Consider the following 11,932-nt stretch of genomic DNA (forward strand, 5'->3'; position numbering starts at 1 on the left):
GGGGGGGGCGCGGGGCGTGAGTGGCGGTTCCAGCTCCATAGAAGAAGGGACTGTAGAGATACCTTCTTCGGTGCTTGTTGGAGTTACAAGGTCCCAACCCTCACAATTCTAGTCTCTAAGTTTCCTAACACCTCCCATACCAAAGCACTATGATGAGAATGACAACAAAGATCAATGTGCAGATGACAGGGGGTTTTGTTAGAACCCAGCTGAGGTTGAAGGGCTGATGTTGGGAGCGGACCTCAGGGATCCAGGTACACGTTAGCATCATTAGCCTCATCAACTTCCGGAGTCAGGTGCATCCTGGGATGGTGTGAATTTGGTCACGGTGGCATCTTGAACAAGCCTCACTTTAGGCTTTAATGCCATTGTGGCCCAACTGCCTCATGCTCCAACAATGGGGAAAGGTAGTATACCTAAAGCTATGTAGGCAGTGAAACCAAAAAGACCTTATAGAGAGGTGCATAGTCAAGGAAATAGAAATTGGTAGTGGAGGGGAAGGAAGACCCATAAATCTCAGCCTCCCAGGACAGAAGACTGGAAAGGAGCACGGAGGCACTGGACTGAGGGAATCGTGGCTAGGAGAAAAGAAATCATGTAGCAGAAGCAGCGCTTGATCCTGGAGAAAAGAAAAGCAAAGACAGGTTATTTTGGAAAGAGCAGACCCACAGGAAAGCACTGGGGGCTTTAGAGATGGGAGCCAAAGGCGCCAGGTTCTATGGGTACTCGAACTCAGCGGCCTGGACAGTGGGGTGGGGTAGGCAGTGGGCATGGGGACTCTGGATGCCACGAGGCACTTTGTGCAGGTCCCGCTGGAATTTTTCTTTCTGGGAGGAGGATCTCGAGAGACGGAAAAGGAACCCTAGTGTTTCCCTACCTAGCCCTTTTCCACTTTTCTTTTTCTTTTCTTTTTTTTTAAAATTCAGCTCTTTATATAATGTCCCTTGTAAAATGAAAGAACAAAACAAACTAAAAAAGAGAGGCAGGGTAAATTTTTTTTTTTTTTTAAAGGAAAGGAAAGAGAGGAAAAGGAAATAAAATAGGATAATTTATTGCTTCTCCTCAGCATCCTCCTTGGTCTCCTCCTTCACTGAGAGAGCTTCTAGCTTTTCCGCCACTTTTTCGGCATGATTGTTTTTGCCTGATCCTGGCCAAGTCGCCTCCTGGAGTCTGTCTTCTTGAAACTCAATGACCAAAGGAAGCCAAGTGGATGCATTCAAGCACCGCCTAGACCATGGTCAGGCTGCTCAGTGACATCTGGTCACTTGCCACCACAGCTGCAGTCCAGCCTCACGGCAGAGGTGACCAAGCCCTCTGAGAGACAAACCAAGGACCACTGTAAAGCACCTTCTGGTGAGCTCCAGGCAGTGCCCGGACTCCAATGCCTGCCCAATTGGATGTGAGGCCAGCAACATGGAGAAGTGCTCAGGGCTCCCCAGGAAGCACCTGTGTCCCCAGGGAGCTGCGTCGCCCTGGATAGGTGAGGCAGCCACAGCACCCTGGAATGTTTATCTGGCAGACAGAAAAAGCACCCGCCTGGAAGTATAGTCAGGTGCAGAGTGAGTCTGCAATCCATTTTTCTTTTTCTTTTCTTTTTTTTTTTTTTTTGAGACAGAGTCTTGCCTTGTTGCCCAGGCTGGTGTGTAATGGCACAATCTTGGCTCACTGCAACCTCAGCCTCCTGGGTTCAAGTGATTCTCCTGCCTCAGCCTCCCGAATAGCTGGGATTACAGGCGCCCACCACCATGCCCAGCTGATTTTTTGTTGTTGTTGTTGAGATGGAGTCTTGCTCTGTCACCCAGGCTGGAGTGCAATGGCCGGATCTCAGCTCACTGCAAGCTCCGCCTCCCGGGTTTATGCCCTTCTCCTGCCTCAGCCTCCCAAGTAGCTGGGACTACAGGCACCCGCCACCTCGCCTGGCTAGTTTTTTGTATTTTTTTAGTAGAGACAGGGTTTCACTGTGTTAGCCAGGATGGTCTTGATCTCCTGACCTTGTGATCTGCCCGTCTCGGCCTCCCAAAGTGCTGGGATTACAGGCTTGAGCCACCGCACCCGGCCAATTTTTGTATTTTTAGGAGAGCCGAGGTTTCACTATGTTGGCCAGGCTGGTCTCGAACTCCTGACCTCATGATCTGCCTGCCTCAGCCTCCCAACGTGCTGGGATTACAGGCGTGAGCCACCACACCCGGCCTCTTTTCCACTTTTCTATCTGTTGTCTTGCCTATACGAGATAAGTTCCTACCAGGTATGTAGTTTAGAATATTCACTTCATCTATCTCTCGTATACACTAAGGAGGTGGGGTTGACTGGAGAACTTTCTTTCTTTTTTTTTTTTTAGACGAGTCTCACTCTGTCACCCAGGCTGGAGTGCAATGGCGTGGTCTCAGGTCACTACAACCTCCGCCTCCCGGGTTCAAGTGATTTTCCTGCCTCAGTCTCCCAAGTAGCTGGTACTACAGGCATGTGCCACCATGCCTGGCTTGTATTTTTAGTAGAGACAGGGTTTCACCATGTTGGCCAAACTGGTCTTGAACTCGCGACCTCAGGTGATTCACCTGCCTCGGCCTCCCAAAGTGCTGGATTGCAGGTGTGAGCCACTGCACCCGGCCTTTTGATTTTTTGAGACAGAGTTTAGCTCTTGTTGGCCAGGCTGGAGTACAATGGCACGATCTTGGGTCACTACAACCTCTGCCTCCCGGGTTCAAGCAATTCTCTTGCCTCAGCCTCCTGAGTAGCTGGGATTACAGGTATGTGCCACTACGCCCAGCTAATTTTGTATTTTTAGTAGAGACACAGTTTTTCCATGTTGGTCAGGCTGGTCTCGAACTCCTGACCTCAGGTGATCCACTCACCTTGGCCTCCCAAAGTGCTGGGATTACAGGTGTGAGCTGCCACACCTGGCTGACTGAGGAACTTTCTAAAACATTTGCAAGGCCAGTTTTAGACAGTGAAACTTATTAACTTATTTAGAAGATCTCCAGCCAATCAGCAGAGAGAAATACGCCTGTTCTCTGGAGACCACCCTTGAGATCTTGGAATTTATAGTGTTTTTCAGATGGAAAATCTCAGGATTAAAACAATAAAGCTATGTGGGGTGAGAGCAGGGGAAGACAGAATTATCAATGCCTAGACCAGCCCATTCACCCAGGGGAAAGTAGTTATAATTGATGCATGGAAAGTGGGGAAAAAAAAAAAAGTTATTGTGGGGCTATAGGCAGGGGATATAAGAGCAGCAGGGGTGGCTTCTATCCCATTTCAGAAATTGCAAGAAGGGAAGAGGCTTGAAGAAATTATTGCTTCCTCCTTGTCAGGAAGCAAGTTTGAATCCTGCAAAAGATGCTCAGACATCAATAGACTATTGTCATTTTTACACATGAAACCATCAGATTCCCCACCATGGCCTTACACTTTGAATGGGGGAGATATAACAAGGTGAGTTTCTTTTACAAAGACCCTTCCAGATAGCATCTATTCCTATAATGGCAGTGTGTGGAAGCTAGATTAAGTGAATGCTGGGTATGTTGGCATATTGTTATTGTCTAACTCCTTCCTTCTGAAGGGAGGGAAAAACTGAACATAAGAGACCTGAGACCTTCAGCATAAGAGACCTTATGCTGAAGCTTGCCCATTTGACAGAGGATAGCAGGGTGGGCTTTAGGGTCAACCCAGAGTTAAAGGACTATGCTAATGGCCTCCCCTGGTCTAGGTCATTTGACTCCTCTCCTCTCAGAGGACCCCACACAGATCCCTTTGCCCATCTGTCCTGAAGCTGAGGATCTAGGGCTGCCCATCAGTAGTGAGCCTTTGGAAGGGAAGAGATGCTGGCCAACAAGAACTGCTGCCCTCCCAACACCTTCCAAAATGGGAAGCTTCTTCTCCCAAGGGAAGGACAGACCAGTATCAGAGTACCTGAGTCTGGATACGGTTCAGGCCCCGGAACCAGAGGATCTGGCCTCGGCGCAGCTCCATCTCAGCATGGTCAATCTCATCCAGCCCCTCAGCATCCTTGGTGATCTCCTCTTTGGTGGTGCCATGCCCAGCCTCCTTCAGGAACTTCAGGGATCGGGTAGGTATTGCGGAGATGAACTGAAAACAAGTGCAGTGAAGAGGGAGACATCAGAATCAGTGTGAGAAGAGCTGTCAGTCAACTCACATGAGCCAGGCCCTTGGGCAGGTTACTCTTTGTCCTACCACGCTTCCCATTGGAAGAGCAGTGGACAGAAGTACGAATCCATCCAGGCAAGCATTCTCCAAGTGCCCACCAGTGGTCAGGCTCTTAGGAAGGTTTTCTGTCTTTATGAACACACACAAAAGAGAGCTTATATTCTAGTAATCGACCAGCCATCTGCCTGGTCATATACTTCATTTTTCTCTTTCTGTCTCATTTCTTCTGTTCCATTTTGCAATCTGTCTTTTAAGGTTAACAGAACTATACTGCATGGTAGGCAGTAGGAAGGGACAGAGACCAGGACCTGGGGGAAAACAGTCTGGGGAGAAGATGGTGATATCGTATATGTATGGGCAAGGGGTTGAGAAGGGTATTGGAAATGAATGGCCCCTTTCTTAGTTGCCACATGCAAAGTAGTTTCTGTGTTACAAACTCTCGTGAAAGGATACCGAAAGTTTTCTTGGGCTTGAGGTGAGGAAGTGGATGGGATAGTCCATGGAAGAAGGGACACATGAGTATTATCACAAGACAAGGAGCAGTACATTGGGCTTGAAATTCAAAATAAATTTCCCGGTGAGCTCAGCACCTGTCAGTCATTTCTTTCCAGACAAGATGAGGAGTAGCCAGGGCTCACGTGGGGAAGAGGGACTGTATGGGCAATCTGATATGGAGTCAAGTGTTTTGAAATGGGAAGAATGCCAGAGCTCTGCTTCCGGATGTGGAAAGAGCTGTTGTAATACAGAAGGAAGGCTGCTGTCTGGCATCAAGGCCCCATGACCACATGTGAGGCAAGAGCCAGAACAGAGTTTCAAACAACAGGTGAAACAACCAAGCTTTACCAAAGCATAAAACTGCTTTAGGAACTCACTGATTTAAAAAATATATATATTTACCAAAAAGAACAGGGTGGAGGGAATTGGGTCAGACATTAATTAGGGAGGGCTGGGTGCAGTGGTTCATGCCTGTAATCCCAGCACTTTGGGAGGCTGAGGCAGGAGGATTCCTTGAGCCCAGGAGTTTGAGATCACCCTGGGCAACACAGTGAGACCCCCATCTCTTTATTTTTTGTTTTTCGAGATAGAGTCTCACTCTTGTCACCCAGGCTGGAGTGGAGTGTCATGATTTCGGCTCATTGCACTCTGCCTCCTGGGTTCAAGCAATTCTGCCTCAGCCTTCCAAGTAGTTGGGATTACAGGCACGTGCCACCGTACTTGGCTAATTTTTTTTTTGTATTTTTAGTAGAGACAGGGTTTCACCATATTGGCCAGGCTGGTCTGAAACTCCTGACCTCAGGTGATCTGCTCGCCTTGGCCTCTGAAAGTGTTGGGATTACGGGTGTGAGTCATTTTGTGCCTGGCTTGAGACCCTCATCTCTTAAAAAAAAAAAAAAAAAAGAAAAGAAAAGAAAAGAAAAGAAAAGAAGAAGAAAATCAGGGAGGCATCTAGGTGTAAAATAAATAACTAGCAGGTTTAGAGGGGGAGGCCTGAAGCTCCAGAAAGAGCTCTTCGAGGCCAGTTAGGGCAAAGTGTCTATGACCTGGGTGGCTGGGCACTAAGGGATTGTTTGCAAAGACCTGGGGTCTGTAAAGAGAGGCATAGCCCAGGCCAGAGTGGAGGATGAGGGAGGTTTGTAAAGTGGTATTAAGGAAGAAGCGCAACTATTAGACTTGATGATACTATTATAATCTTAATAGCTTAAAATTTGAATGAGTATTTATAAGGTATTAGACATTATTCTAAGTCTTTTCTGTATAGTAACTGATTCACTAATTAACAATGACCTTGTTTTCCTAAGTTGAAGACACTGAGACACAGATTGGTTATGTAACTTGCCCAAGATGACTCAGCTTATAAAAAGGAGACGGGCACAATGGCTCAGGCCTGTAATCCCAGCACTTTTGGGAGGCCACAGCGGGTGGATCGCCTGAGGTCAAGAGTCTGAGACCCACCTGGCCAACATAGTGAAACCCTGTCTCTAATAAAATACAAAAAATTAGCTGGGCGTGGTGGCAGGCACCTGTAATCCCAGCTACTTGGGAGGTTGAGGCAGGAGAATGGCGTGGACCCGGGAGGTGGGAGGTTGCAGTGAGCCAATATCGTGCCACTGCACTTCAGCATGGGCAATAAGAATGAAACTCCGTCTCAAAAAAAAAAAAAAGGGAACTGGGCTGGGCGCGGTGGTTCACGCCTGTAATCCCAGCACTTTGGGAGGCCAAGGCAGGCAGATCATGAGGTCAGGAGTTTGAGACTAGCCTGGCCAACAAGGTGAAACTCTGTATCTACTAAAAATATAAAAATTAGCCAGGTGCAGTGGTGGGTGCCTGTAATCCCAGCTACTTGGGAGGCTGAGGCAAGAGAACTGCTTGAACCCAGGAGGCAGAGTTTGCAATGAGCCAAGATCACACCACTGCACTCCAGCCTGGGTGACAGAGCAAGACTCTGTCTCAGGAAAAAAAAAAAAAGAGAGCTGGATTCAAACCCAGACAGTCATTCCCAGAGTCCAACCACAGGCCACACTGCTACTCTAGAGATCTTGTAAATCTGAATTTATCTCAGATAAGAGTTAAGCTTCCACCCAGATAAAGCCATGGCAAGAAACAGAAGAGGCTGGGAGCCCTGAATTATGTCAGCCTGGCAGCCCACAGCCAGGTTGCTGCCTCAGGAGAATAAAGATACATGTCTTGTAAACTCTTCTATTTCTAAGACCCTTATTATATTTATTTTTTTGTAGCAAAATTCCATTGAAAAGTTTCGTTTCTGTCTCAGAGAAGCTAAGGGATTTTTCTATCTCCAGGTATGGTTAGAGAAGAATTCTGAAACCTCTGAAGTGATCACTCCACCTTGAGATCCTATGAGATGGCAAGAACTTGAAAACTTGAGTGGGGGTGGGGAGGAAAGAAGAGAAGATGAAAAGGAGGAGCTGGGGGGTCTCCACAGTTGCTTGATCCATCTCCTGTAGAGGAGGGGAGGTCTGCAGGCTGTGAGAATGCACCAGGAGGGTGTGCTGGTACTCACCTGGCCCCACAGAAGTTCTCCAATCCCAATGAAGAGACACCACAACCACTGGGACAGGCTGAGGCTTGTACAACTGAAGGGTTTACCCCCAAATTCCACGATGAAAATCTAGAACAGAGAAAGGGGCAGCCCACTATCAAGGAAATAAGACTAATAGGCAGCTGGCCCTCCAGCTAAGGCCCCCAAAGCCACATCATCCCACTGCCTCAGGATCCTTGGGTGCAAGTCCTGATTTGCTTGCAGGGAAAGGGAAAAGAAGAAATCTCAAAGGGGAGACAGACAAAAACAGCCTTTACAGAGCACTGTGACGGGGAGACAGACATAGTTACTGTGACTATGATTCACAGACGATCTGGAGGAGGTAGGGGAGCTGGAGGCTTCCTGTGACTAAAAGCCAGTTAGTGACAAGGAGAAGGTACAGTGGTGGAGTGAGGAACTGAGGATGAGGTGGGAGGATTGCCTGAACCTGGGAGATTGAGGCTGCACTCCAGCCTGGGTGACAGAGAGACAGAGAGATCCTGTCTCAAACAAACCAAAAGAAAAAAAAAAAAAGAAAAAAGAAAAGAAAAGAAAAGAAAAAAAGGCCAGGCACAGTAACACTTTGGGAGGCAGAAGGATTGCTTGAAGCCAGGAGTTTGAGACCAGCCTGGGCAACAGAGTGAGATCCCATCTCCATTTTAAAAATTAAATTTAAAAAAAGGAATTGAGGATGGGGATAAGTAAAGGGAGGTACCCTGCTGAGGGATGGGACAGGAGCTCTTCTGTTACATAGTCAGCTCATAGTCTCGTATCGGAGGAGTGCAAGCTGGGCTGACTATGTAACATATGTGTATCCCATTACTTCTCTTTCTCTGAGTTGCACAACACTTTTTATCATAAGCCCTTCAGAACAAAGGGGCAGGGACAGGGAGAGTCTATACTAGATGTGCATGCACATTTCATATAGGCTGACAGGAGCCACAGAAAGGGACTAGAAGAGAATGACACTTCTTCTGGTCACTCTGTGAAATTTCTGTGTATTTAGAAAGATCATGAAAGGATTTTAGAAGTATTATTTTATTTCCAGTCAACATGCTGCCCTGCACTGGAGCTCTTAACACACTGGGCTCCAATTCTAGAGCAATATGCAAAAGAAAGCAAATTGGGAATCCCAAAGTCCCCCAGTTCCCTCATTCCTTTTCTTAGGTATGTAGGGAGCCCTGTCCCAGTCCCCATAATTCCCTCATTCCTTTTCTTAGGTATGTAGGCAACCCTGGCTCCCAGCTTCTGCCCTTTATCATCCTAGATCTCCTGCCCCAACTGCAGATAGAATCACACCTGGCAGATGAATGTGCCCAAGACTACAGAGCAGAAGATAATGTTGCGGTAGATGCCTGAAAAGACGTTCTTCTCTCCATGGATCTTTCGGGAGTTGATTTCATTGAAGAGCTGCATCAGCACGAAGGTGTTAAAAACAATGGTATAGTGCTGGGTGGGTGGTGAATGTAGAGGTGCCTTCCTCCCACTATCAATATCAAAGAATTTCTCACCTAGTGGGGAGAGGAGAAGCACTGGAGGTTAAGTGTGGTCTGAACTAAAAGTCAGAATGTGTTGGTACAGCTATACTGCTTATGGCTGGTGTCCATTCTAATTGATCAATATCTGAGCTGTACTAGTTATTTATTTTTTTGACACAGGGTCTCACTCTGTCGCCCAGGCTGGAGTGCAGTGGTGTGATCACGGTTCACTGCAGCCTGGACCTTCCTGCTCAAGTGATCCTTCCACCTCAGCCTCCAAATAGCTGGGACTACAGGCGTGCACCACCATGCCTGACTAATTTATTGTTGTACTAGTTATTACATATTTCAAATGTTAGTTCTGGTCTTCACTTATTTTACCTTCCCTCTCAGTTTGCTGCATTGATACCTGCTCTCAAGTAGTGCAGCACGGTAGTAAGACTATGTGCGCTGGAGTCAGGCAATCACAGGTTTGAATTTTAGTGCAACTATGTATTCATTATGGGACCTGAGCTTAATTTTTTGCATCTATAAGAAAGAAATAGGCCGGGTGTGGTGGTGCACGCCTGTAATCCCAGCACTTTGGGAGGCCAAGGTGGGCAGATCACAAGGTCAGGAGATCAAGACCATCCTGGCCAACATGGTGAAACCCCCGTCTCTACTAAAAATACAAAAATTAGCCAGGTGTGGTGGTGCATGACTATAATCCCAGCTACTCGGGAGGCTGAGGCAGGAAAACCGCTTGAACCTGGGAGGCGGAGGTTGCAGTGACCTGAGTTAGCGCCACTGCACTCCAGCAAGACTCCATCTCCAAAAATAAAATAAAATAAAATAAAGTCTACCTTGTAAAATTATTATTGAGTACAGACAGTACACATGGTACACACAGTACTGTCTGTATTCAAGAGTACTGTATGAGTACATACAGTAGCATAATGTACCATGTAGCAGAGCACAGGAAGCACTGGGAGGTGAAGCTGCACTTATTCCTGGTCTGTGTGCTTGCTCTCACGCTACCTTCTTTCTCTGCCTCCACCTCCAACCAGCACCCCAGCTGCTAGCCCACCCCCAAAGTGGCTCACCCGCAAAGACAAGGATAAAGATGACAAGGAGCTGATAGAATGCATGGCCCAAGATGTTCTTCATCATAGTGCGTGATATCAGAGGCTTATTTCGGCCATAGGGGCGCCGCTTCAACAGAGATTCTGTAGGGGGCTCTGTGGCCAGGGCCAATGAAGCAAAAGTGTCCATGATTAGATTAACCCACAACATCTGCACAGCTTTCAGTGGGGAATCCTGGTGGGAAGAAGAACCAGTCCTTTTAGCTTTTCTCAGAAACCAGCCCACCTTTGCCCTTTTGAAGGCCCAGCTCCCACGACCCACCTAGACTTGGAATCTGGCCACTTCCTAGCTGAGTGACTGTGATAAACTTACTTAACTTCCTTGAGCCTCAAGTTCTTCACCCATAAAATGGGGATAATAATACCTACTTCACAAGGTCATTTTTGAAGAATACAGATAGTGCATATAAATGCTTATTATAGTGGCTGACACATAAGTGCTAAGCGAAGGCCTGTAAGTTACCATCATTCCACATAAGCAGATGAAGACAGCAGACTTAGAAGAGCTAACTCCTGTCCCAACGTCACGGGGAAACCCTGTCTTTACTCTTCAGTAAATACACCATACCCTCCACCTCATATTCCTTAGCCCCTGACTCATCCCTCCCGTCTCAGCCCACCTACACCCCCTTCACCTGAGTGATACAGGCTCCAGTGAAGGCTACAATCACGGCCACCACGTTGACAGTGAGTTGGAACTGCAGGAACTTGGAGATGCTGTCATAGACGTTTCGTCCCCACATCACTGCCTTCACAATGCTGGTGAAGTTGTCATCTGTTAGGATGATGTCTGAAGCCTCCTTTGCTACATCTGTGCCTGCGATGCCCTGAGGTAAGATGGGAGGGAAAATAGTGAGGGAGTGGATAAAGCCCAGGCTCCATTTCCTGACCTCCAGGAAGCTTTAGACTTCGGTGTAAATACTACAGGGCACACTAGCCACACAAAAGAAAACAAAGAGCAAATGTGTCACTGTCACTCTATAGAAAGGATGGCTGGGGCCTGATGTCACCAACCTTACTGTTGAGCCCAGACTGGGAATTACAGTCCTCTGTGATATCCCCTGCACCCTCCCCTCCTACTCCCTCAACCTTAGAAACTAATTAAAAGGTAGAGAGCAAATCCTGTCTATTCTACCTCCAAATTCTTACATTTCTGTTGCCACTGCCAGTATCTCATTTAAGCTCATGTCATTCCGACACCTTTGAGAAACTCTGCATTTGTTCTAGGAGCAGTAGTATGGCAGCACAGTTCCGAAGTTTCATCTTTGTTTAAAATTTTCTTTTTAAATTAAATTAAAAAACATTCGAGACAGGGTCTTGCTTTCTTGTCCAGGCTGGAGTGCAGTGGCACTCAGCTCAATGCAAGCTCTGCATCTGGGGCTCCAGTGACCCTCCCACCTTGGCCTCCTGAGTAATGAGACTACAGGCATTTGCTCATCCTGCTTGGTTAATTTTTAAATTTTTTGTAGACATGGGGGTCTCTCTATATCGCCCAGCTTTATAATTACTATTATGAAATAATCTCCAAGTTATGTTGTTAAGTGGAGAAAGAAAGGTAGAAAGAAGAGTTTATGGTATGGTATCACTTATCTAAGGGGGCAGGTCATAAATATATTACATTTATTTATTTATTTATATCATTTGAGACAGAGTCTTGCTCTGTTGCCCAGGCTGGAGTGCAGTGGTGTGATCTCAGCTCACTGCTACCTCTGACTCCTGGGTTCAAGTGAATCTCCTCTCCTGCCTCAGCCTCCTGAGTGGCTGGGATTATAGGCATGCACCACCATGCTGGGCTAATTTTGTATTTTTAGTAGAGACAGGGGTTTCATCATGTTGGCCAGGCTGGTCTTGGACTCCTGACCTGAGGTGATCCACCCGCCTTGGCCTCCCAAAGTGCTGGGATTACAGGCATGTGCCACCATGCCCGGCCAGCATTTGATTATATTTTAAAGGAGCAAACAGAAGAATAAACCAAAAATGATAGAAAAAAATTACCTACTGAATTAAGAGGTAAGCAACAAGGCAAAGGCAACGAGGGTAGAAGCCAGATTTATATGAATATACCTTGTTTTGCACGTTTGACTTTAGAATCATGTATATTATTTCTCTCGCTTTTTTTTTTTTTTTTTTTT

At 46.8% G+C, this 11,932-nt stretch overlaps 1 protein-coding gene across 9 annotated transcripts in view; it reads right to left on the reverse strand.

The window, feature by feature from the left end:
• ATP2B4 (ATPase plasma membrane Ca2+ transporting 4) overlaps nucleotides 1-11,932 on the reverse strand; it is a 117,579-nt gene that overhangs the window by 10,553 nt on the left and 95,094 nt on the right. For all 9 annotated transcript variants that reach the window (XM_017851562.1, XM_017851556.1, XM_017851565.1 and 6 more), the window contains 5 exons: nucleotides 10,436-10,627; nucleotides 9,762-9,975; nucleotides 8,501-8,712; nucleotides 7,184-7,291; nucleotides 3,910-4,086 (listed from right to left, as the gene is read on the reverse strand). In XM_017851562.1, coding sequence (XP_017707051.1) covers nucleotides 3,910-4,086; nucleotides 7,184-7,291; nucleotides 8,501-8,712; nucleotides 9,762-9,975; nucleotides 10,436-10,627 — 903 coding nt within the window. The remainder of the gene's footprint in view (nucleotides 1-3,909; nucleotides 4,087-7,183; nucleotides 7,292-8,500; nucleotides 8,713-9,761; nucleotides 9,976-10,435; nucleotides 10,628-11,932) is intronic.

This window comes from Rhinopithecus bieti, unplaced genomic scaffold (genome assembly GCF_001698545.2).
Source record: "Rhinopithecus bieti isolate Rb0 unplaced genomic scaffold, ASM169854v2 scaffold_33903, whole genome shotgun sequence".
Lineage (NCBI taxonomy): Eukaryota > Metazoa > Chordata > Mammalia > Primates > Cercopithecidae > Rhinopithecus > Rhinopithecus bieti.